This window comes from Oncorhynchus kisutch, linkage group LG27, assembly GCF_002021735.2.
Source record: "Oncorhynchus kisutch isolate 150728-3 linkage group LG27, Okis_V2, whole genome shotgun sequence".
In the NCBI taxonomy this organism is placed as follows: Eukaryota; Metazoa; Chordata; class Actinopteri; order Salmoniformes; family Salmonidae; genus Oncorhynchus; species Oncorhynchus kisutch.
In genome coordinates, this window is record NC_034200.2 from 3,186,981 (window position 1) to 3,212,813 (window position 25,833).

General features: G+C 42.0%; 1 protein-coding gene and 6 non-coding genes across 7 annotated transcripts; 6 read left to right on the forward strand and 1 right to left on the reverse strand.

Annotated features, from left to right (window-relative positions):
* Positions 1–1,494: 1,494 nt before the first annotated feature.
* trnas-cga (transfer RNA serine (anticodon CGA)) lies at positions 1,495–1,576 on the forward strand. The gene has a single exon. It is a non-coding gene; the product is annotated as a tRNA-Ser (tRNA).
* Positions 1,577–1,787: 211 nt separating this feature from the next.
* Positions 1,788–1,869, forward strand: trnas-cga (transfer RNA serine (anticodon CGA)). The gene has a single exon. It is a non-coding gene; the product is annotated as a tRNA-Ser (tRNA).
* A 1,601-nt stretch (positions 1,870–3,470) lies between these two features.
* Positions 3,471–3,552, forward strand: trnas-cga (transfer RNA serine (anticodon CGA)). The gene has a single exon. It is a non-coding gene; the product is annotated as a tRNA-Ser (tRNA).
* Positions 3,553–3,763: 211 nt separating this feature from the next.
* trnas-cga (transfer RNA serine (anticodon CGA)) lies at positions 3,764–3,845 on the forward strand. Its single transcript has one exon. It is a non-coding gene; the product is annotated as a tRNA-Ser (tRNA).
* Positions 3,846–5,446: 1,601 nt separating this feature from the next.
* trnas-cga (transfer RNA serine (anticodon CGA)) lies at positions 5,447–5,528 on the forward strand. Its single transcript has one exon. It is a non-coding gene; the product is annotated as a tRNA-Ser (tRNA).
* Positions 5,529–5,739: 211 nt separating this feature from the next.
* On the forward strand, positions 5,740–5,821 carry trnas-cga (transfer RNA serine (anticodon CGA)). Its single transcript has one exon. It is a non-coding gene; the product is annotated as a tRNA-Ser (tRNA).
* Positions 5,822–18,118: 12,297 nt separating this feature from the next.
* Positions 18,119–19,492, reverse strand: LOC109883584 (la-related protein 6-like). Its single transcript, XM_031806381.1, has 2 exons — positions 19,143–19,492; positions 18,119–18,905 (listed from the first exon to the last, which is right to left on the reverse strand). The coding sequence occupies exons 1-2, from the start codon at positions 19,490–19,492 to the stop codon at positions 18,119–18,121; spliced, it is 1,137 nt and encodes a 378-aa protein (XP_031662241.1).
* Between the last annotated feature and the right edge of the window lie 6,341 nt (positions 19,493–25,833).

Here is a 25,833-nt window from a genome sequence, read left to right on the forward strand (position 1 = left end):
TGCCCAAATGTAACGTCCTGCAACTCGTGCCCAGAAGATAGGATATGCATGTAACTGGTAGATTCGGATAGAAAACACTCTAAACTTTCCAAAGCTGTTAAAATAGAATCTGTAAGTATAACAGAACGGATTTACCAGGCGAAAACCTGAGAAAATCCATTCAGAAAGTAGTTTTTTTTGTTGGTTTTGTAGTTTTCTATTCAATGCCATTACAGTATCCATTGACATAGGACTCCATTTGCAGTTTCTATGCCTTCCACTAGATATCAACAGTCTTTAGAAATAGTTTCAGGCTTGTATTCTTATAAATGAGGGAGTAAGAGCAGTCTGAACGAGTGGACCCAAACGTGATGCAGAGTTTTTAAAGGCGCATGTGCATTTCTTGTTTACCTTTTATATTGATGACGTTATTGTCCGGTTGAAATGTTATAGATCTTTTAGGCTAAAAAACAACCTTAGGATTGAATATAAACATTGTTTTACATGTTTCTATGAACTTTACGGATACAATTAGGATTTTTGTCTGATTGTTTTGACTGGCAGTGCTCCTCCTGCTCCTCCTTGCACAAAGGTGGAGGTAGCGGTCCTGCTGCTGGGTTGTTGCCCTCCTACGGCCTCTTCCACGTCTCCTGATGTACTGGCCTGTCTCCTGATAGCGCCTCCATGCTCTGGACACTACGCTGACAAACACAGCAAACCTTCTTGACACAGCTCGTATTGATGTGCCATCCTGGATGAGCTGCACTACCTGAGCCACTTGTGTGGGTTGTAGACTCCGTCTCATGCTACCACTAGAGTGAAAGCACCGCCAGCATTCAAAAGTGACCAAAACATCAGCCAGGAAGCATAGGAACTGAGAAGGGGTCTGTGGTCACCACCTGCAGAACCACTCCTTTATTGGGGGTGTCTTGCTAATTGCCTATAATTTCCACCTGTTGTCTATTCCATTTGCACAACAGCATGTGAAATTGATTGTCAATCAGTGTTGCTTCCTAAGTGGACAGTTTGATCTCACAGAAGTGTGATTGACTTGGAGTTACATTGTGTTGTTTAAGTGTTCCCTTAATTTTTTTGAGCAGTGTATATTCCTTGAGAAACATTTCAGATAGGCTCTTCAGAAGACTGTCTCGTCTTTACAGAAGTAAAACTGACAGAATGAGATAATTAACTGGTTAAGGCCTGTTAGTTAAACTAGCATGCTCCGATGGCTGAGTGGTTAAGGCATTGGACTTGAAATCCAATGGTGTCTCCCTGCCTCGGTTCGAACCCTGCTCAACACCGCACACTGACAATTCAGTCTCTATTTGTAACATATCATTGGGGACTTGATATGGATAATGTGTGGACATGTCCTTTGATTCAAGTACCCAGAATTGATCTTCCATGACAAACATTTAAAGTAGGCTCTTCAATAGCGATAATATGGTCGTTTTAGAGGTATAATGGACAGAACGAGATAGCGGACTGGTTAAGGCATCTTAGGTAACAGGAGGAGCTGTGATGGCCGAGAGGTTAAGGCGTTGGAATCGAAATCCAATGGGGTTTCCCCGCGCAGGTTCGAGCCCTGCTCACCGCACACCGACAATCCATTCTTTATTTGTAACATATCATTGGGGACTTGATATGGATAATGTGTGGACATGTCCTTTGATTCAAGTACCCAGAATTGATCTTCCATGACAAACATTTAAAGTAGGCTCTTCAATAGCGATAATATGATCATTTTAGAGGTATAATGGACAGAACGAGATAGCGGACTGGTTAAGGCATCGTAGGTAACAGCAGAAGCTGTGATGGCCGAGAGGTTAAGGCGTTGGATTCGAAATCCAATGGGGTTTCCCCGCGCAGGTTCGAACCCTGCTCACAGCGCTTTGACAAACCACTCTTTTTTTGCAACATGTCATTGGGGACTTGATATGGATAATGTCCCCTGTCTAGGGTAGGGGGCAGCATTTAGAATTTTTGATGAAAAGCATGCCCAAATGTAACGTCCTGCAACTCGTGCCCAGAAGATAGGATATGCATGTAACTGGTAGATTCGGATAGAAAACACTCTAAACTTTCCAAAGCTGTTAAAATAGAATCTGTAAGTATAACAGAACGGATTTACCAGGCGAAAACCTGAGAAAATCCATTCAGAAAGTAGTTTCTTTTGTTGGTTTTGTAGTTTTCTATTCAATGCCATTACAGTATCCATTGACATAGGACTCCATTTGAAGTTTCTATGCCTTCCACTAGATATCAACAGTCTTTAGAAATAGTTTCAGGCTTGTATTCTTATAAATGAGGGAGTAAGAGCAGTCTGAACGAGTGGACCCAAACGTGATGCAGAGTTTTTTCAGGCGCATGTGCATTTCTTGTTTACCTTTTATATTGATGACGTTATTGTCCGGTTGAAATGTTATAGATCTTTTAGGCTAAAAAACAACCTTAGGATTGAATATAAACATTGTTTTACATGTTTCTATGAACTTTACGGATACAATTAGGATTTTTGTCTGATTGTTTTGACTGGCAGTGCTCCTCCTGCTCCTCCTTGCACAAAGGTGGAGGTAGCGGTCCTGCTGCTGGGTTGTTGCCCTCCTACGGCCTCCTCCACATCTCCTGATGTACTGGCCTGTCTCCTGATAGCGCCTCCATGCTCTGGACACTACGCTGACAAACACAGCAAACCTTCTTGACACAGCTCATATTGATGTGCCATCCTGAATGAGCTGCACTACCTGAGCCACTTGTGTGGGTTGTAGACTCCGTCTCATGCTACCACTAGAGTGAAAGCACCGCCAGCATTCAAAAGTGACCAAAACATCAGCCAGGAAGCATAGGAACTGAGAAGGAGTCTGTGGTCACCACCTGCAGAACCACTCCTTTATTGGGGGTGTCTTGCTAATTGCCTATAATTTCCACCTGTTGTCTATTCCATTTGCACAACTGCATGTGAAATTGATTGTCAGTCAGTGTTGCTTCCTAAGTGGACAGTTTGATCTCACAGAAGTGTGATTGACTTGGAGTTACATTGTGTTGTTTAAGTGTTCCCTTTATTTTTTTGAGCAGTTTATATTCCTTGAGAAACATTTCAGATAGCCTCTTCAGAAGACTGTCTCGTCTTTACAGAAGTAAAACTGACAGAATGAGATAATTAACTGGTTAAGGCCTGTTAGTTAAACAAGCAAGCTCCGATGGCTGAGTGGTTAAGGCATTGGACTTGAAATCCAATGGTGTCTCCCAGCGACGGTTCGAAACCCTGCTCAACACCGCACACCGACAATTCAGTCTTTATTTGTAACATATCATTTGGGACTTGATATGGATAATGTGTGGACATGTCCTTTGATTTAAGTACCCAGAATTGATCTTCCATGACAAACATTTAAAGTAGGCTCTTCAATAGCGATAATATGGTCATTTTAGAGGTAAAATGGACAGAACGAGATAGCGGACTGGTTAAGGCATCTTAGGTGACAGGAGGAGCTGTGATGGCCGAGAGGTTAAGGCGTTGGATTCGAAATCCAATGGGGTTTCCCCGCGCAGGTTCGAACCCTGCTCACCGCACAACGACAATCCATTCTTTATTTGTAACATATCATTGGGGACTTGATATGGATAATGTGTGGACATGTCCTTTGATTCAAGTACCCAGAATTGATCTTCCATGACAAACATTTAAAGTAGGCTCTTCAATAGCGATAATATGGTCGTTTTAGAGGTATAATGGACAGAACGAGATAGCGGACTGGTTAAGGCATCGTAGGTAACAGGAGAAGCTGTGATGGCCGAGAGGTTAAGGCGTTGGATTCGAAATCCAATGGGGTTTCCCCGCGCAGGTTCGAACCCTGCTCACAGCGCTTTGACAAACCACTCTTTTTTTGCAACATGTCATTGGGGACTTGATATGGATAATGTCCCCTGTCTAGGGTAGGGGGCAGCATTTAGAATTTTTGATGAAAAGCATGCCCAAATGTAACGTCCTGCAACTCGGGCCCAGAAGATAGGATATGCATGTAACTGGTAGATTCGGATAGAAAACACTCTAAACTTTCCAAAGCTGTTAAAATAGAATCTGTAAGTATAACAGAACGGATTTACCAGGCGAAAACCTGAGAAAATCCATTCAGAAAGTAGTTTTTTTTGTTGGTTTTGTAGTTTTCTATTCAATGCCATTACAGTATCCATTGACATAGGACTCCATTTGCAGTTTCTATGCCTTCCACTAGATATCAACAGTCTTTAGAAATAGTTTCAGGCTTGTATTCTTATAAATGAGGGAGTAAGAGCAGTCTGAACGAGTGGACCCAATCGTGATGCAAAGTTTTTTCAGGCGCATGTGCATTTCTTGTTTACCTTTTATATTGATGACGTTATTGTCCGGTTGAAATATTATAGATCTTTTAGGCTAAAAAACAACCTTAGGATTGAATATAAACATTGTTTTACATGTTTCTATGAACTTTACGGATACAATTAGGATTTTTGTCTGATTGTTTTGACTGGCAGTGCTCCTCCTGCTCCTCCTTGCACAAAGGCGGAGGTAGCGGTCCTGCTGCTGGGTTGTTGCCCTCCTACGGCCTCCTCCACGTCTCCTGATGTACTGGCCTGTCTCCTGATAGCGCCTCCATGCTCTGGACACTACGCTGACAAACACAGCAAACCTTCTTGACACAGCTCATATTGATGTGCCATCTTGAATGAGCTGCACTACCTGAGCCACTTGTGTGGGTTGTAGACTCCGTCTCATGCTACCACTAGAGTGAAAGCACCGCCAGCATTCAAAAGTGACCAAAACATCAGCCAGGAAGCATAGGAACTGAGAAGGAGTCTGTGGTCACCACCTGCAGAACCACTCCTTTATTGGGGGTGTCTTGCTAATTGCCTATAATTTCCACCTGTTGTCTATTCCATTTGCACAACTGCATGTGAAATTGATTGTCAGTCAGTGTTGCTTCCTAAGTGGACAGTTTGATCTCACAGAAGTGTGATTGACTTGGAGTTACATTGTGTTGTTTAAGTGTTCCCTTTATTTTTTTGAGCAGTTTATATTCCTTGAGAAACATTTCAGATAGCCTCTTCAGAAGACTGTCTCGTCTTTACAGAAGTAAAACTGACAGAATGAGATAATTAACTGGTTAAGGCCTGTTAGTTAAACTAGCAAGCTCCGATGGCTGAGTGGTTAAGGCATTGGACTTGAAATCCAATGGTGTCTCCCAGCGACGGTTCGAAACCCTGCTCAACACCGCACACCGACAATTCAGTCTTTATTTGTAACATATCATTCGGGACTTGATATGGATAATGTGTGGACATGTCCTTTGATTCAAGTACCCAGAATTGATCTTCCATGACAAACATTTAAAGTAGGCTCTTCAATAGCGATAATATGGTCATTTTAGAGGTAAAATGGACAGAACGAGATAGCGGACTGGTTAAGGCATCTTAGGTAACAGGAGGAGCTGTGATGGCCGAGAGGTTAAGGTGTTGGAATCGAAATCCAATGGGGTTTCCCCGTGCAGGTTCGAGCCCTGCTCACCGCACACCGACAATCCATTCTTTATTTGTAACATATCATTTGGGACTTGATATGGATAATGTGTGGACATGTCCTTTGATTCAAGTACCCAGAATTGATCTTCCATGACAAACATTTAAAGTAGGCTCTTCAATAGCGATAATATGGTCGTTTTAGAGGTATAATGGACAGAACGATATAGCGGACTGGTTAAGGCATCGTAGGTAACAGCAGAAGCTGTGATGGCCGAGAGGTTAAGGCGTTGGATTCGAAATCCAATGGGGTTTCCCCGCGCAGGTTTGAACCCTGCTCACAGCGCTTTGACAAACCAGTCTTTATTTGCAACATGTCATTGGGGACTTGATATAGATAATGTCCTCTGTCTAGGGTAGGGGCAGCATTTGGAATTTTGGATGAAAAGCATGCCCAAATGTAACGTCCTGCTACTCGGGCCCAGAAGATAGGATATGCATGTAACTGGTAGATTCGGATAGAAAACACTCTAAACTTTCCAAAGCTGTTAAAATAGAATCTGTGAGTATAACAGAACTGATTTACCAGGCGAGAACCTGAGAAAATCCATTCAGAAAGTAGTTTTTTTTGTTGGTTTTGTAGTTTTCTATTCAATGCCATTACAGTATCCATTGACATAGGACTCCATTTGCAGTTCCTATGCCTTCCACTAGATATCAACAGTCTTTAGAAATAGTTTCAGGCTTGTATTCTTATAAATGAGGGAGTAAGAGCAGTCTGAATGTGTGGACCCAAACGTGATGCAGAGTTTTTTCAGGCGCATGTGCATTTCTTGTTTACCTTTTATATTGATGACGTTATTGTCCGGTTGAAATATTATAGATCTTTTAGGCTAAAAAACAACCTTAGGATTGAATATAAACATTGTTTTACATGTTTCTATGAACTTTACGGATACAATTAGGATTTTTGTCTGATTGTTTTGACTGGCAGTGCTCCTCCTGCTCCTCCTTGCACAAAGGCGGAGGTAGCGGTCCTGCTGCTGGGTTGTTGCCCTCCTACGGCCTCCTCCACGTCTCCTGATGTACTGGCCTGTCTCCTGATAGCGCCTCCATGCTCTGGACACTACGCTGACAAACACAGCAAAACTTCTTGACACAGCTCGTATTGATGTGCCATCCTGGATGAGCTGCACTACCTGAGCCACTTGTGTGGGTTGTAGACTCCGTCTCATGCTACCACTAGAGTGAAAGCACCGCCAGCATTCAAAAGTGACCAAAACATCAGCCAGGAAGCATAGGAACTGAGAAGGGGTCTGTGGTCACCACCTGCAGAACCACTCCTTTATTGGGGGTGTCTTGCTAATTGCCTATAATTTCCACCTGTTGTCTATTCCATTTGCACAACAGCATGTGAAATTGATTGTCAGTCAGTGTTGCTTCCTAAGTGGACAGTTTGATCTCACAGAAGTGTGATTGACTTGGAGTTACATTGTGTTGTTTAAGTGTTCCCTTTATTTTTTGGAGCAGTGTATATTCCTTGAGAAACATTTCAGATAGGCTCTTCAGAAGACTGTTGTAACATATCATTGGGGACTTGATATGGATAATGTGTGGACATGTCCTTTGATTCAAGTGCCCAGAATTGATCTTCCATGACAAACATTTAAAGTAGGCTCTTCAATAGCGATAATATGGTCATTTTAGAGGTAAAATGGACAGAACGAGATAGCGGACTGGTTAAGGCATCGTAGGTAACAGGAGAAGCTGTGATGGCCGAGAGGTTAAGGCGTTGGATTCTAAATCCAATGGGGTTTCCCCGTGCAGGTTCGAACCCTGCTCACAGCGCTTTGACAAACCAGTCTTTATTTGCAACATGTCATTGGGGACTTGATATGGATAATGTCCCCTGTCTAGGGTAGGGGGGCAGCATCTGGAATTTTGGATGAAAAGCATGCCCAAATGTAACGTCCTGCAACTCGAAGAAGAAGATATGATATGCATATAACTGGTAGATTCGGATAGAAAACACTCTAAACATTCCAAAGCTGTTCAAATAGAATCTGTGAGTATAACAGAACTGATTTACCAGGCGAAAACCTGAGAAAAATCCATTCAGAAAGTAGTTTTTTTTGTTGGTTTTGTAGTTTTCTATTCAATGCCATTACAGTATCCATTGACATAGGACTCCATTTGCAGTTCCTATGCCTTCCACTAGATATCAACAGTCTTTAGAAATAGTTTCAGGCTTGTATTCTTATAAATGAGGGAGTAAGAGCAGTCTGAACGAGTGGACCCAAACGTGACGCAGAGTTTTTTCAGGCGCATGTGCATTTCTTGTTTACCTTTTATATTGATGACGTTATTGTCCGGTTGAAATATTATAGATCTTTTAGGCTAAAAAACAACCTTAGGATTGAATATAAACATCGTTTTACATGTTTCTATGAACTTTACGGATACAATTAGGATTTTTGTCTGATTGTTTTGACTGAGTTTGAGCCTGTGGATTACTGAAGAAAACTCGCTAACAAAACTGAGGTTTTTGGATATAAAGAGACTTCATCTAACAAAAGGAACATTTATTGAGAAAATGAATATCTTCTGATTAACACCATATGAAGATTTAATTTGCAACATGCCATTGGGGAGTTGATATGGAAAATGTCCTTAATCTGTGGACTTGTCCTTTGATTCAAGTGCTCAGAATTTTTTTTACAAGACAAAGAATTCAAATACCCTCTTCAGTCCAGATCCTGCTGGTTGTGAGATAGCCGAGCTGTTAAGGACTGCAAGATAACAGAGTAAGTTTTGATGGCAGAGTGGTTAAGGCTTTGGACTGTAAATCCCATGTTGTCTTCCTGCGCAGGGTTGAAATCTGCTCGCAGTGCTATGATAAACCAGTATTTTGAACATATCCTTGGTGACTTGATATGGATAATCTCTTTAAGACATGGACTTGTCCAGTGATTCAAGTGCTCAGAATACTTTTGTCTTTATCTGAGCTAATTGAGAAAGTTGTGATGGCCGAGTGGTAAACAATCTTACTTGTATTTACAGATGGAATACTATTTAGTTAAGGCACATGATAGTTCACATGGCATTTCTGCCCCAAAAAAACACATTTTGATAAAAATAAAAACATGAACATTTCTCCCTGTAAAGTAGTGATGTCAGCATATGCCTAGCTTTGAAACGGGTCACGTACAGTGGGGAGAACAAGTATTTGAGACCCTGCCGATTTTGCAGGTTTTCCTACTTACAAAGCATGTAGAAGTCTGTCATTTTTATCATAGGTACACTTCAACTGTGAGAGACGGAATCTAAAACAAAAATCCAGAAAATCACATTTTTAAGTAATTCATTTGCATTTTGTAATCCACAGGCTCGTGCAGGTCACGATGGGCAGACGAAAAATTCCAAATAGTATCCGTAAAGTTCGTAGAAACATGTCAAACGGTTTTTATAATCAATCCTCAGGTTGTTTTTACAATAAAAAATCGATGATATTTCAACCGGACCATAGCTTTTTCAATAGGAGAGAGAGAGAGAAAATGTCTGCTCCAAGCTGTTGGCGCATGCAAAACTCTAGGGACACCCAGCCATCCACTGACGCGATGTGATCGTTCTCGCTCATTTTTCAGAATAAAAGGCTGAAACTTTGTCTAAAAACTTTTCACACCATGTGGAAGCCATAGGGAAAGGCACTTCCTAGTTGGATTTTCCTCAGGTTTTCGCCTGCAATATCAGGTCTGTTATACTCACAGACAATATTCTGACAGTTTTGGAAACGTTAGAGTGTTTTTAATCCTAATCTGACAATTATATGCATATTCTATTTTCTGGGCCTGAGAAATAGGCAGTTTACTTTGGGTACGTTTTTCATCCAAACATCAAAATACTGCCCCCTACACTCAACAGGTTAACAGAGGTGTGTTTTCTGTTGTCCTTTGCTGAAGCTGGAATTATCTGCCATGTGCATTTGTCTCCTGAGTGAGTTTTCGAGTCTTAGTGTTTGTTGTTTTCCCAGTGTTACTGTGATCCTTCCATTACCGTTTCTCAGTAAAGTATTATGTTTATCCGCTGATTTCTCGTCTGGTCTCTTCTCTGCACCTGGGTACAACCTCACCACATCACAACATACTGCAATTCCAACCACAAAACGTCTCCAAATACAACAACTTGCTAACAGCCAAATGTTTGTTTTTGATAATTTGTTTGTTAATTCTATTTTCGAGGCTCCACATGTTGTCATGGAAAATATGAATGTCATTTCCAACAACCAATGAGCAACTCCGCCATAAATCCAGCGCTTATCTTTGGCAATGACAAGGAGTGGAAAGGAGTGGACTGTTAGCTAAAGTGACTGGTACTCAGACTAGCATTTTCCACCACAATCAACAAAATACAAAATGATGGAATCTCTGTTGGAAGAATGGTGTCGCAACCCTCAGAGTTCCAAACACGTGTAGAATCTATGCCAAGATATCAAAAAGTAAATAATTTGAAAATATGTTACAATCAATGAAAACAAAGCTGCAGGGAGCAAAACTTATAGATACTGTATATGATTGACTGATGTGTGTATTTCCTGTTTCCCTCTCTTTAGGATCAGTTTCAGCTGTGTTACAGAGCCTCTCTGGAGTAGCTGGGCAGTTTTGACCACTATGCAACATAACCATTCTGTGCTGAACAGCCTCTGGTTCTGAGTTTCCCATCTCAGCCACCGTACCTATCAACCCAACCACCTGTCATGTCACCTGACCTGCCACAGCTATCCTATCACAGAGGAGGAGGGAGGTGCTACTGTCATCAAGCAGCAAGTTCAACCAATCACAGAGGTCTACTACTACTCGGATTTACAAAAAACACCCTAAAGAGATTGCTTTAAAAACAAAAAATACCATCTTGATGACAACTTTTCATATGGGAACGAGCGACAGTTCTGACTAAGTTCCGGTCTCTGTTCTGAAATGCGCCATAAGTTTCCCAACCAACTTCCCCTTTTGTCAAAGGCTACTGGTAGCACTAAGAGATTATATTTTATTATGAAATATTATTATGAATATTGATTTTCTTATTGTTTAGATCATTTGTTTGTTTTTTAAATTATTATTTTAATAACATCCCACATTTATTTTGTCGTAATAGCCTAACTGTCGCCTTCATTTTTGTTGTTCTTATTTTAGCACAAGGGAACGGTATTTTATATTATATAGATATTAATACAGGCGAGCCACTGCTTGTTTATATCATTTTATTGTTTATTATTCTCATGTATTTTTCAGTCTTATTCATTTTAAAACCAAGCGGGGTTAACTTTGACAATAAGCTTTTTAACTTTGCTGTTATTATAAAATTTATGAAAATAACGTTTTTTTTTATTCAAAAGCGTACACCAAACGCCATGATCATTTTACCATTCAAAATTTGGACACACATACTCATTCAAGGGTTTTTCTTAATTTTTTCTATTTTCTACAATGTAGAATAATAGTAATGACATCGAAACTATTAAATAACACACATAGAATCACATAGTAAGCAAAGTGTTAAACAAATAAAAATATATTTATATTTGATATTTTTCAAAGTAGCCACCCTTGACATCTTTACAGACTCTTGGCATTCTCTCAACCAGCTCCACCTGGAATGCTTTTGAAACCGCCTTGAAGTAGTTCCCACATATGCTGAGCTCTTGTTGGCTGCTTTTCCTTCACTCTGCAGTCCAACTCACCCCAAACCATCTCAATTGGGTGGAGGTCGGGTGATTATGGATTCCAGGTCATCTGATGCAGCACAGCATCACAGACGACCTCTAGGTGGAGACATTCTGGTTTCTGGGCCATCTCCGTGTCGCAGGCGATACCAGCCATCGAAGTTGGGGGACCTGAAGAATTTCCTACTCGGCCATACATCAAAGTGCAATGCATTATCTTCGTAGATCTTCGTAGATCTCATGATTCCAAGACGGACCAACAAAATGGCGGACGGAAGACAGGGTGGTGCGGCAGGTGCCGCTTCTCATTCGAATGCTGTAATTTTATCTAAACCATCAGGTGTACGCCGATCCCAGCTAAGTAACTCATGCAAAGAGTTAAAGCGCAATTATGTGTTTTATCTCCAGTACTCTGCCATGATTGTCAGTTATGTAGCTGCTCTACTGATAATCTCAGTGCGTCCTTGCTGGGATGACACAATCAGTCTACTACCGGAGAATATCAACACCAAACACATTGGTTCACCGTTCCACGGGAGCGGACAGTACACAGCATACCATAATGTTCTGAATATTGGCCAAGTCTACCTCGCTCCTTATTCTACTGAACCGCTTAGGCGTAACAAACACAAGTCCAACATTTATCGGAAACTGTTAAACTACATGTTCGCTACCCTCCTGCTCTCCGGGGATGTACAACTCAATCCTGGGCCCAATATCACCGAGCCAGTGATACGCACCGGAGTGGAGAGCGGTGGATGGCCTCGTCCACTGGTCGTCGCCGCAGTGGAGGTGGGTGAGTGCTATGGTCCTATGGTTTCTCTCGACTCACCCAGTTCCAGGATAGATTTTGACTCTTCAAACATACCAGAGTCGCTATATGCGATCCCTGACTCTGCTTCTGGTACGCAAGCTATTTTAATTAGTTCCCCGCATCCAGTGCAGGCGGGAGGGATTGTTAATTGCGCTACCGAACTGCCCCTAATCAAAACGAAACAAAACGGCCTAAACCCAGCCGTCAGAAAACACAGAAAATGTAACTTTTTTCAATGTGTCATTCACTCTCGAGTCATCTGGGACCCACGAGCTAAGCCCAAGGGACTACTAGGGGGGCACTTGAACATTCGTAGTGTCATTCCAAAAAGTGATCAAATTCAACATCTACTCACAGACTCCAACCTTGACTTTCTCTGCCTCTCAGAGACATGGCTTCATAAACACTATCCATGTGCTGCTTTGCTTGTGCCTGGCTACAATGTTTTCAGGAGAGACAGGATTGAGGGAAGAGGAGGGGGTGTGATGATTTACATTAAAGAACATATCCGATGTAAACAAATTGAGTGGTCATGTGATAATGAACTAGAATGTATCGGCCTGAACGTTACACTGTCTCCCCAAATGTCTTTTACCCTCATTGGAATGTATAGGCCACCTTCCACCAAAAGTGTGTTTTTTGATCAGTTTAATACCATGCTTAGGGAATGTGATTTTGGGAAAGAGGTCATCTTAATGGGAGATTTTAACATTAATTATGAAGACAAGTGTTGTAGGAAAACCCTCAAACGGATCACTAATACCTTTGACCTTACACAGCTAGTTAAAGGGCCAACCAGGGTGACTTGTTGCTCTAAAACACAGATTGATTTGGTGTTCAGTAATAAACCAGAGAGAGTGACTAAATCATTCAATATGGTTACTGGGCTGTCTGATCATAATCTGACACTTATAGCCAGAAAGCTGTCTAAGAACAGGTTTAACCTCTCTACTGTTAGAAAGCCGGATCAACTCAGAATACCTAAGAGTGAATTAAATAATTTTGAAAAAGCAATTAAGGGAATAAACTGGAATGATCTCTTGTCCTATACAGACGTGGAAGCTGATAGTCAGGTTTTTCTATCCACAATCCAGACTACAATAAATGGCTTCCTAAAGAAAATCAAATCCAAACCTGGCCAAAAGAGCACTCTTCCTTGGCTAAATGGAGAAATCTGGAAATTGATGAAAGAACGAGATTATGCTCTAAAAATAGCCCTAAAATCTAAATTAGAGCATGACAGACGTAGGTTTACCATGTTGAGAAATAAGGTGATGAAAGAAATCAGACAGGCCAAGGCAAACTTTTTTATTAACATAATTGGTGAAGCAAAGGGAAATTCTAAATTGATATGGGAGAATCTAAAAAAGTTAACAGGGAAAGACCATAGTAACACTGCAAAAAGACTAGAAATCATGGTGAATAACAATCTAACACAGGATGCAGTCGAAATAGCAATAGCCTTCAATTCCTACTTTATTGACTCTGTCAGGGTACTGACACAGAACCCCTCCACTTGTTTCTTGGGCTCAGTGCTAGTGAATGACACTCAACCTGTCTTCATCATAAGGGAGGTTTCTGAGTCAAAGGTGAACAAGGTGTTTAGCTCACTAAAGAACTCTAAAGCCAAAGATGTGTTTGGGATGGACTCTACCTTTCTTAAAAACTACAAAGAGTCACTCATTGGCCCCATTACTAAGGTCACCAACACATCTATTGGTCTCGGTGTGTTTCCAAGGGTATGGAAGTCGGCCATAATAACGGCCATCTTTAAATCAGGAGACCCTGCTAACGTGAGTAACTACAGGCCCATTAGTATATTACCTGTGGTGTCAAAGGTTGTTGAAAAGTGTGTAGCAGAACAACTGATTGCCCACCTCAACAACAGCCCCTTCACATTACACTCCATGCAGTTTGGCTTCAGAGCGAAACACTCCACAGAAACGGTCAACTGCTTTCTTCTGGAAAATGTGAAGTCCAAGATGGACAAAGGGGGTGCTGTTGGGGCTGTGTTTCTGGACCTAAGGAAGGCTTTTGATACTGTTAACCATGAGATTCTCATCACAAAATTGTCCAAGTTCAACTTTTCCCCTGATGCCTTGAGATGGATGAAACCATACCTTGAAGGCAGAACTCAGTGTGTCAGAGTGAGCAATGAGCTGTCGCCCACTCGTAGCTATGATGTGGGCGTGCCCCAAGGGTCAATACTGGGGCCCCTCCTGTTCAGCCTGTACATTAATGATCTGCCTTCTGTCTGTACTGGGTCTGAAGTTCAAATGTATGCAGATGATACAGTGATATATGTGCATGCAAAGAGCAAACAACAAGCTGCACAAGAACTCACTACTGTAATGGTCCAGGTTACAAAGTGGCTCAGTGACTCGTGTTTGCATCTCAATGTGAAAAAAACTGTTTGCATGTTCTTCACAAAGAGGGCAACAGATGCTACTGAGCCAGATGTCTATGTGTCAGGGGAGAAGCTCCAGGTGGTATCCGATTTTAAGTACCTTGGCATCATACTTGATTCCAACCTCTCTTTTAAAAAGCATGTGAAAAAGGTAATTCAAATAACCAAATTCAACCTAGCTAATTTCCGATTTATACGAAATTGTTTGACTACAGAGGTAGCAAAACTGTACTTCAAATCTATGATACTCCCCCACTTAACATACTGCTTGACTAGTTGGGCCCAAGCTTGCTGTACAACATTAAAACCTATTCAGTCTGTCTACAAACAGGCTCTCAAAGTGCTTGATAGGAAGCCCAATAGCCATCATCATTGTCACATCCTTAGAAAGCATGAGCTCTTGAGTTGGGAAAATCTTGTGCACTACACCGACGCATGTCTTGTATTCAAGATCCTCAATGGCCTGGCTCCCCCTCCACTCAATATTTTTGTTAAACAGAAAACCCAGACATATGGCAGCAGATCCACAAGGTCTGCCATGAGAGGTGACTGTATAGTTCCCCTAAGGAAAAGCACCTTTAGTAAATCTGCATTCTCTGTGAGAGCTTCCCATGTCTGGAATACACTGCCATCAGACACACATAACTGCACCACATATCACACTTTCACAAAATGCTTGAAGACATGGCTAAAGGTCAATCCGATTTGTGAACATGGTCCCTAGCTGTGTGTTGCCACTCCATGTTGTCTGTTGTCTGTAGCTTGTGAGGTGTGGAAACACTTTGTTGCTTTTATGAATTTTGTCTTGCTGCTTTTTGTTTTATGCTGCTCTGTCTGTATGCTACGTCTTGCTTGTCCTATGTTGCTCTGTCTGTATGCTATGTCTTGCTTGTTCTATGTTGCTATTGTCTATATTGTAATTGTTTTTAATAACCTGCCCAGGGACTGCGGTTGAAAATTAGCCGGTTGGCTAAAACCGGCACTTTTACTGAAATGTTGATTAATGTGCACTGTCCCTGTAAAAATACAAATAAACTCAAACTCAAACTCCATCACTCTCCTTCTTGGTCTAATAGCCCTTACACAGCCTGGAGGTGTGTTGGGCCATTGTCCTGTTGAAAAACAAATTATAGTCCCACTAAGTGCAAACCAGATGGGATGGCATATTGCTGCAGAATGCTGTGGTAGCCATGCTGGTTAAGTGTGTCTTGAATACTAAATAAATCACAAACAGTGTCACCAGCAAAGCACCATCACACCTTCTCCTCCACGCTTCATGGTGGGAACCATACATGCAGAGATCATCCGTTCACCTACTCTGCGTCTCACAAAGACACGGCGGTTGGAACCAAAAATGTGGATTCATCAGACCAAAAGACAGATTTCTGAAGCTTTTATTTGGAATGCAGTTTCTGAGGCTGGTAAAATTGTATGGATTGACTGACCTTCATGTCTTAAAGTAGTGAGGGACTGTCGTTTCTCTTTGCTTAGTTGAGCTGTTCTTGCCATATTAGGGACTTCGTCTTTTACCAAATAGGGCTATCTTCTGTATACTTTCCCTACCTTGTCACAACACAACTGATTGGCTAAAACGCATTAAGAAGGAAAGAAATTCCACAAATTAACTTTCAACAAGGCACACCTGTTAATTGAAATGCATTCCAGGTGACTATCTCAAGAAGCTGGTTGAGAGAATGCCAAGAGTGTGCAAAGCTGTCATCAAGGCAAAGGGTGGCTACTTTGTAGAATCTCAAATATAACATATATTTTGAATTGTGTAACACTTTTTTGGTTACTACATGATTCCATATGTGTTATTTCATGTTTTTAAATGTCTTCACTATTATTCTACAATGTAGAAAATAGTAAAAAAATAAAGAAGAACCCTGGAATGAGTAGGTGTCCAAACTTTTGATTGATACTTTCAAAATGCATAAAAAATATATTTCTTGTCACCCATCTACACACAATAGCAAAGTGAAAAGATGCTTTTACTCCTGAACTTATTTAGGCTTGCCATAACAAAGGGGTTGAATACTCAAGACATTTCAGCTTTTCATGTTTAATACATTTCTAAACATTTCAAAAAATATAACTTCACTTTAACATTGTTGTATTGCACGTAGGCCAGTGACATCAAATTAACAGTTGATTCATTTTAAATTCAGGCTGTAACAACAAAATGTGGTGAAAGTAAAGGGCTGTGAATACTTTCTGAAAGCTGTGACAGATTTTACTTACATTTCACAGGAAAGTGCCTTCATAGCTATGGATTTTCTTACCACAGTGAGTATACTTTACTTTATTATATTTATTTGACACTGTCAATCATGGAAATAAGAATTCATTGAATGGGCTTGGAAGCTCTAACCCTGGTAATTTGACCCTCGCAATGGCTTCCTGTTAAGGCTGGGAGCTGCTGGTGGAGAAGTAGGAAATACAGGGGAATCCTTTCCATCGAGGTTTGGGCTGCACCCCAAATGGCACCTTATTCCCTATATAGTGCATTACTTGGGCCCTGGTGAAAAGTACAGCACTACGTAGGGAATAGGGTGCCTATTGGGATGCAGATGTCTCTCCCAACAAGGTTGAGCCTTTACCAGATGTCCCTGTGTAGGATACTGAGGGATCATCTTAGTATCCACCTCTTTGAAACATACTCCATTGATTCCAATGACTCATTTGGTCCAAACAATCCACGTGTTGCAGGATTTTCAGGAGGACATATCTAGTTTCTACAGTACAGCTTTATCCCAGACGTTATTACTGTGCCTTACAGACAGCTTGTTTCACCTTAAGCCCAGCGTTCAGTCTGGTTCAACCACCAGGCTATATTACAGATGTCACCAGACTGACAGTGACACGTTTATAGAAGTAGTGACTGAATACTTCCTCACAATCAACCCCAAACCTAAACAATGTACAATATAAACCTGGTATAAACCCCAAATGTAAACAAAGGCTTATTCAGTATTACATCTTAACCAATACATTGCACAGTATGCTGTGACAGCATGGACCAACCATATGCTGAACATTCCCCACACTCACTAAGGGTGTACCCCAAATGGCAGCCTATTCCCTACATAGTGCACTACTTTTCACCAGAGCCAGGCATGTAGGGCAGGGCTCTCCAACCTTGCTCCTAGAGAGCTACTGTCTGGTAGGTTTTCGCTCCATCCCTAATTTACCGCACCTGATTTGAATAGTTAGCTGGTTCATAAGCTGAATCAAGTTAGTTACAATTAGGTAGCTCCCCGAGAACAGGGTTGGAGAGCCCTGAGGTAACTGTAACAATGCTCATTACATGGTCATTACATTTTCACATCTAAATGGCCATTTAGAGCTATTTGACTATAAAGAAAGTGTAATGCATTTATCTTCATTCTGTATTATAAAGCAGGACAACAGTGCCCCTAGCTCCAGATATGGTACAACATCACAAGTGTCAGTGAATAACAGAGTAATAACACAGACATCAGCTGATGCTCTCAGGGAGAGTTCTCACATGTATTTCACAACAAATACTGTGTGTTTAATATGAAAAATGTTTTATTTCTCTTTCATTTCGATGACTTAACTCTTTTTTTGTTATCATGGCAACAATCGTCACTACAATATATTTAATTTCATCAGTCGAAACATTTAAAGGGACAGACAGGGTGTCATCCAGAAGAGGTTTGTTGTTCAATAGACAGACAGATTACTGCTGCTGAGTTAGCTTCCCTCTTCCCCTGCCTCCATAGAAGCCCTTGGTCCCGTAGGGTCCTTGGGGCAGACGCACCACCCTCAGGGGCAGAGTCTGTCTCCGCAGCTTGCCCGGGGTTTCCGGGTGGAGTAGGGCCGCGCTAGTAGCCACCTTCTGGCGCTGCACCCAGGGGCAGGCCACCTTCTCCTGTGCATGGTCCCCAGAGCACCTGCTCCTTCCCACACCTCCAGACCTAGAGTCCCGGAGCTTAGACAGGACCAGGGGGACGCGGGACGCATGGCTGTCCGAGGAGGAGGGCCTATCCCTTTGTGATGTTTGGCAATGAACCTCCTGGCCCAGGGGGCTGTCCAGGGACTTATGGCGCTGGATCCTTCTGCATGAAAACCTGGCTGGGGCTGAACCCAGGGTTGGGACTGTGGTCTGGGCAGGGTCAGACTCTAAGCTCTTCAGTAGTTCCGGATCCTTCATAGAGTCGTTTATGAAACATCTAGACGGGACTGGATCCTTCAGGGAGCTGTTGGTGAAACATCTCGATTTCACCTTGGGATTTTTCTGGGACACCTTAGTCACCTCGGGGCCTCCATCTGGTTTGGGGTCCTCTTCACCCTCCTTCTCCACCTGCCGGTTGGTGGGGTGGGACGAGGAGGAGGGGGGTGAGCGCGTGCCAGGGCTGCCCAGGCTGGCGACACAAACCACGGCCCCCTCTGCTCCTCCTCTCTGCAAGGCTCGGTAGGCCAACCTGGCCCCCTCCAGGGTCTCAAACTCCACCACAGCACACGTCCTGATGACATGGAAAACAACAGTTGAGAGATTTTGCCATATTTTCCCAGTGCACAATAGTTTTGTAATGCATTTCTTTGTAATTATGTATATAGGACAGTGCCCATGTCTGTCAGTCCTGTAAAATTACACTAACAGGTATCTAAAGTGAGAAGCAATGTTGGGACTTCATAGAGACTGCCCTAATTGAGGACAATATTGATGATCAATAGTCAACAAACGCTGCCTTTGGTTTTACCTGCGGCCCAGCTCGGCATGCCTCCTGGCATGGCGTCTCAGCTCCACAGGAAGCTCTTTCCCAGGACGGAGGATACGCAGCGAGGCCACGGCAGCATGGGCACTGAACAGCTTCAGAGCTTTCTCTAGGACAACCTGTTGGTCCAAGCTGCTGAGGGTAGAGATGTCACTTCTTGTGTTTTCCCCAAACAGGTTCCAGGCTAGTAGCAGCTTGCTGTTAGGGGCACTCAACAGCCAATCAGGCAGAGGCTCTCTGCGCCTCACTTTGGTCCCTTCCCTGTTGACCTCCAGCGAATCAGAGCACAGCGCTGCGGCCAGGGTGGTGCGCCAGTCTCTCGTCAGCTCCTTCATCTGAGACACACAGGTATTTTACCAGGCAGGTTAATCAAGTACAACTGATTATTTACAACGACGAAATAGCAAGGTGCAACGTTTTGGAACATTCAGATATAAATATGATATGTAGAATAAAGAATCACATCATCCTCCACATCTACATGTCAGTGATCATCCTCCACATCTACATGTCAGTGATCATCCTCCACATCTACATGTCAGTGATCATCCCCCACATCTACATGTCAGTGATCATCCCCCACATCTACATGTCAGTGATCATCCCCCACATCTACATGTCAGTGATCATCCCCCACATCTACATGTCAGTGATCATCCCCCACATCTACATGTCAGTGATCATCCCCCACATCTACATGTCAGTGATCATCCTCCACATCTACATGTCAGTGATCATCCTCCACATCTACATGTCAGTGATCATCCTCCACATCTACATGTCAGTGATCATCCTCCACATCTACATGTCAGTGATCATCCTCCACATCTACATGTCAGTGATCATCCTCCAAATCTACATGTCTGTGATCATCCTCCACATCTACATGTCAGTGATCATCCTCCACATCTACATGTCAGTGATCATCCTCCACATCTACATGTCAGTGATCATCCTCCACATCTACATGTCAGTGATCATCCTCCACATCTACATGTCAGTGATCATCCTCCACATCTACACGTCAGTGATCATCCTCCACATCTACACGTCAGTGATCATCCTCCACATCTACACGTCGGTGATCATCCTCCACATCTACATGTCGGTGATCATCCTCCACATCTACATGTCAGTGATCATCCCCCACATCTACATGTCAGTGATCATCCTCCACATCTACATGTCAGTGATCATCCTCCACATCTACATGTCAGTGATCATCCGCCACATCTACATGTCAGTGATCATCCTCCACATCTACATGTCAGTGATCATCCTCCACATCTACATGTCTGTGATCATCCCCCACATCTACATGTCAGTGATCATCCCCCACATCTACATGTCAGTGATCATCCTCCACATCTACATGTCAGTGATCATCCTCCACATCTACATGTCAGTGATCATCCTCCACATCTACATGTCAGTGATCATCCTCCACATCTACATGTCAGTGATCATCCTCCACATCTACATGTCAGTGATCATCCTCCACATCTACATGTCAGTGATCATCCTCCACATCTACATGTCAGTGATCATCCTCCACATCTACATGTCAGTGATCATCCTCCACATCTACATGTCAGTGATCATCCTCCACATCTACATGTCAGTGATCATCCTCCTTATCTACATGTCAGTGATCATCCTCCTTATCTACATGTCAGTGATCATCCTCCACATCTACATGTCAGTGATCATCCTCCACATCTACATGTCAGTGATCATCCTCCACATCTACATGTCAGTGATCATCCTCCACATCTACATGTCAGTGATCATCCTCCACATCTACATGTCAGTGATCATCCTCCACATCTACATGTCAGTGATCATCCCCCACATCTACATGTCAGTGATCATCCTCCTTATCTACATGTCAGTGATCATCCTTCACATCTGAGGCATGTTTGTTCTATTCCTGGCATCGGTTCATGGCATTTCTATCTGCAGTGTTCAACATTTGGCTACTAAACATGGCCCAGGTTTGGTTTATAAAACACGTACATACAACAGGTTTGCTTTGGGTTGTGTTTTCAAGCCTTACCAATATCTACATAGCCTGGTCACAGATCTGTTTGTACGGTCTTGTCAACTCCTTTGGTCATTGTAGTTGGCAAGACAGCACAATATTTTTCAGACCAGGCTTACATAATATTCACCATCATAGTAAATTGGCTGTAAAGGAATTCTTGAATTAGAATTTTGAGAGTCATTGGAGTGAATGAACAGAGTGGCATGTCTTGCTCTTCATTGTAGTCAGAGGGCTGATATAAATACTATGCATGCCAGTCTCTCTTGGCTAAGAGTTGACAGACTGCATCACTTCTTCTTTTTATAAGAAACATTCATGTGTTAAATTGTTTGCATAGTCAACTTACGCACTGCTCTGACCCACACACTTACCCCACCAGACATGTCACCAGGGGTCTTTTCACAGTCCCCAAATCCAGAACAAATTCAACAAAGCGTACAGTATTATATAGAGCCATTATTGTGTGGAACTCCATTCCATTGCATTGCTCAAATAAACAGAAAACCTGGTTTCAAAAGACAGATAAAGCAACACCTCAGGGCACAACGCCTCTCTCCTATTTGACCTAGATAGTTTGTGTGTATGCATTGATATGTAGGCTGTGTGTGCCTTTAAGAAATACATGTATGTAGTTCTATCCTTGAGCTGTTCTTGTCTACTAATGTTCTGTATTATGTCATGTTTCATGTTTTGAAACAGGAAGAGTAGCTGCTGCTTTTGTAACAGCTAAATGGGGTCCTAATAAAATAGCAAATGAGGGAACCACCTTGATCTCATAAAGCTGGCATTACCTTTTTGAAGGAGGTGAGCAGCTTGAGGCTGACGTATCCCATCCTGTTCCTCTGGACGTGTTTGAGCAGGAAGCCATCCTCTGCCAGGTGTTCATTGGACAGGTAGCACTCCAACTGGGACACGATCTGCCTGCTCAGGTCACATGACCCTGATGTCATGCTGGAGGACTCCGCCGATTGGCTAGCAAGTTTAGTGAAGAGCCTATGGGACAATCAGTTTCTCTTAGCATCTCAATATACAACACAAATACAAACTACATTATTTCTATATGCATTGACATTCTGATCCTCAACAGACCTATGCAATATCAATCAACAAGGTACAATGTTTTCTATGTGAGTTGATCATTTAAAGTCTTACCCATCCTGGCAACTCAGTGTGTCGCCTTTAGAGAGGGCAGTTGGAGACATGGGTATGTCTGGGTAGCGTCCTGGCGTGAAAGGGCTTTGCCTTGGGTTCTCTGAAACACAGGCTGCTGAGGACATGCTGCTTGCGAGGGAGAGCAGCAAGCCAGGTCGAGGGCAGGGGAGGTTCTTCTGAATGTGAAGCCACAGAACATCTTAACAGGATTTAGTACCTTCTGGTCCATTGTGACACGTTTGAGTTCTGTGATTCCGTACTTACAATCATCGGCAATCTAGAGCTTAGAGTAATGGGTGATTCTACAGCTGGTGATGCAACAATGCAACATTCTATGGCCATCTCACATCTCCTTCTTTTCCAGTGGTGTAAAGTACTTAAGTAAAAATACTTTTAAGTACTACTTAAGTTGTTTTTTGGGGTATCTGTACTTTACTATTTATATATTTTTTACAACTTTTACTCCACTACATTCCTAAAGAAAATAATCTACTTTTTACTCCTTACATTTTCCCTGACACCAAGTACTCATTACATTTTGAATGCTTAGCAGGACAGTAAAATGGTCTAATTGACGCACTTATCAAGAGAACCTCCCTGGCCATCCCCTGCCTATGTTCTATTCTTTTCCCCCTTTGTTCATGTAATTCATGTAATGGCACATTTACAGAAGTATTGAGCATTGACCCCATAGACATAAGAATGAATAGAACAGGTGTCCCCATTCAAGTAAATGATGGCATAACGGGTGGACTGGCGGCCAACGCGAGTGTACCCATAAGCGCAAAGCAGGAAGTAAAGGCAGGAAGTAAAAGCAGGAAGTGTTCCCATCAATCTGTGTTGTGATTTGTTGAACCAACTCAAATTACATTACGGAAAAAAATACATTCCATTGCATGAGCCACGTCAGTTAGAATAATTTAAATGAACGTTCTACATTACCATGGTAATTATTACATCATAGGAAGTGTCACGACTTCCGCCGAAGTTGGCTCCTCTCCTTGTTTGGAAGGCGTTCGGCGTTCGGCGGTCGACGTGGGCCTTTTAAGACTGGTGTAAAAACAACCTATGCCAACAGTGTGGAATTCTCAAGTGAAGGGCTATAAGTGTGTGTGTGTGTGTGTGTTTCTGCGACCATGGGCATGTGTCTTATCCTTTTCATGATCAACGTAACACTTGCTGAAAAATGTATGTAGGGTTGTTTCCCAGAAGAGAGAGGAAGCTGAAGAGATAAGGTCATATGAATCCGCTTACGTTTCGTGTTATCTACATGAGAAATCTGCACTAATAAAATGTATATACTGTATAAATAACAAATCAAATTGTATTGGTCACATGCGCCGAATACAACCTTACAGTGAAGTGCTTACTTACAAGCCCCTAACCAACAATGCAGTTTTAAAAAATCTGAATAAGAATAATAAAAGGAACAAGTAATTAAAGAGCAGCAGTAAAATAACAATAGTGAGACTATATACAGTGGGTACCGGTACAGAGTCAATGAGCGGGGTCACCGATTAGACGAGGTAATTGAGGTAATATGTACATGTAGGTAGTTATTAACCTCTTCGTCATGGAAACCACTGGAATCATGTGTTTACATTGTGTAATCAATTAGTATGAGAGAGCCTTAAATATGACGTTCATTTGTATCCACTGTATGAATCGTGGCAAAGTTGGTTCCTGTTTCAGTCATCTCGCCTTCTCCAATTGTGCATTATCAGGCAAATTACATTTACAGGGTGGAACCCCATAATTACATTTATAAAGTGATAAAAACAAATGTAACTTGTTGTACAATACATTTTACAGATAAAAGGATAGGTAACATATTGTTTTTAACCTTTTCACATGTACCAACACAGGGGTGTGATCATTCTACAGTGGTCCCTTTAGCACGATCAAACCGGTGTGATTAGAACATTATTATATAGAACAGCCAGTTTCAAATCACGCAACAATCAGCATTTGAGCCACACTGTTTTTTCAGAAACATTTTGCACAAACGCAGTCCTTACAAAGTTATGTCCTGAATGTGAGCAGTTTATTTTTGGATTCAATGTTCAGACATTCACAGAAGTATCTACAGCATAACACAATCATCCAAACCGAAAAAAATGTCCGCTACATTTATCCTAGCGCTAAAATACAAGCGGTCATATTTTTATAACTCTCGGCTGACATAAACTGCAATATGAATTAGCTAGTAGTAATTACTATTATAATTAATCACATCACGGGTGAGCTCACCATTGAACAAAATAATTGAGTACAACACTTTCTAGTAATCAAAAGTAATCCAACGATGGGTAGTTTCTGGACGCAGCAATGCTTTTTTCTCTCACAGAAACCAAAGATAGTAAGAGAATACAAGATGAGTTTGGTCTGTTTATAGTATGCATGTTGAAGGGGATGTGTTGTCTACCATCGTTCACAGCCCACCATTCACTTCAGGAAATTCTCAAAAAATGTGTAAACCCTTACTCGTCTCATTTTGTTCTAACATCTCAAATCAAATCACATTTTATTTGTCACATACACATGGTTAGCAGATGTTAATGCGAGTGTAGCGAAATGCTTGTGCTTCTAGTTCCGACAATGCAGTAATAACCAACAAGTAATCTAACTAACAATTCCAAAACTACTGTCTTATACACAGTGTAAGGGGATAAAGAATATGTACATAAAGATATATGAATGAGTGATGGTACAGAGCGGCATAGGCAAGATGCAGTAGATGGTATCGAGTACAGTATATACATATGAGATTATTAATGTAGGGCATGTAAACATATAAAAGTGGCATTGTTTAAAGTGGCTAGTGATACATGTATTACATCAAGATGGCCAGATGCAGTAGATGGTATAGAGTACAATATATACATATGAGATGAGTAATGTAGGGTATGTAAACATATTAAGTGGCATTGTTAAAGTGGCTTGTGATACATTTTTACATCAATTTTCATTATTAAAGTGGCTAGAGTTGAGTCAGTATGTTGGCAGCAGCCACTCAATGTTAGTGATGGCTGTTTAACAGTCTGATGGCCTTGAGATGGAAGCTGTTTTTCAGACTCTCTGTTCCAGCTTTAATGCACCTGTACTTCGCCTTCTGGATGATAGAGGGGTGAACAGGCAGTGGCTCGGGTGGCTGATGTCCTTGATGATCTTTTTGGCCTTCCTATGGCATCGGATGGTGTAGGTGTCCAGGAGGGCGGGAAGTTTGCCCACGGTAATACGTTGGACAGACCGCACCACCCTCTGCAGAGCTTTCGGGTTGTGGGCGGTGCAGTTGTGCATCTGTAAAAGTTTGTGAGGGTTTTAATCCACAATTCTTTAGCCTCCTGAGGTTGAAGAGGCGCTGTTGCACCGTCTTCACCACACTGTCTGTGTGGATGGACCATTTCAGTTTGTCAGCGATGTGTATGCCAAGGAAGCTTTCCACCTTCTCCACTGCGGTCCCATCAATGTGGATATGGG

Excerpts from the sequence above, each read along its gene's own strand:
- LOC109883584 (XM_031806381.1), bottom strand. The coding sequence starts at position 19,492 with ATGAAGGAGCTGACGAGAGACTGGCGCACCACCCTGGCCGCAGCGCTG. Across the intron at positions 18,906-19,142 it reads CATGCCGAGCTGGGCCGCAG|GACGTGTGCTGTGGTGGAGT; the intron begins GTAAAACCAAAG and ends CCATGTCATCAG.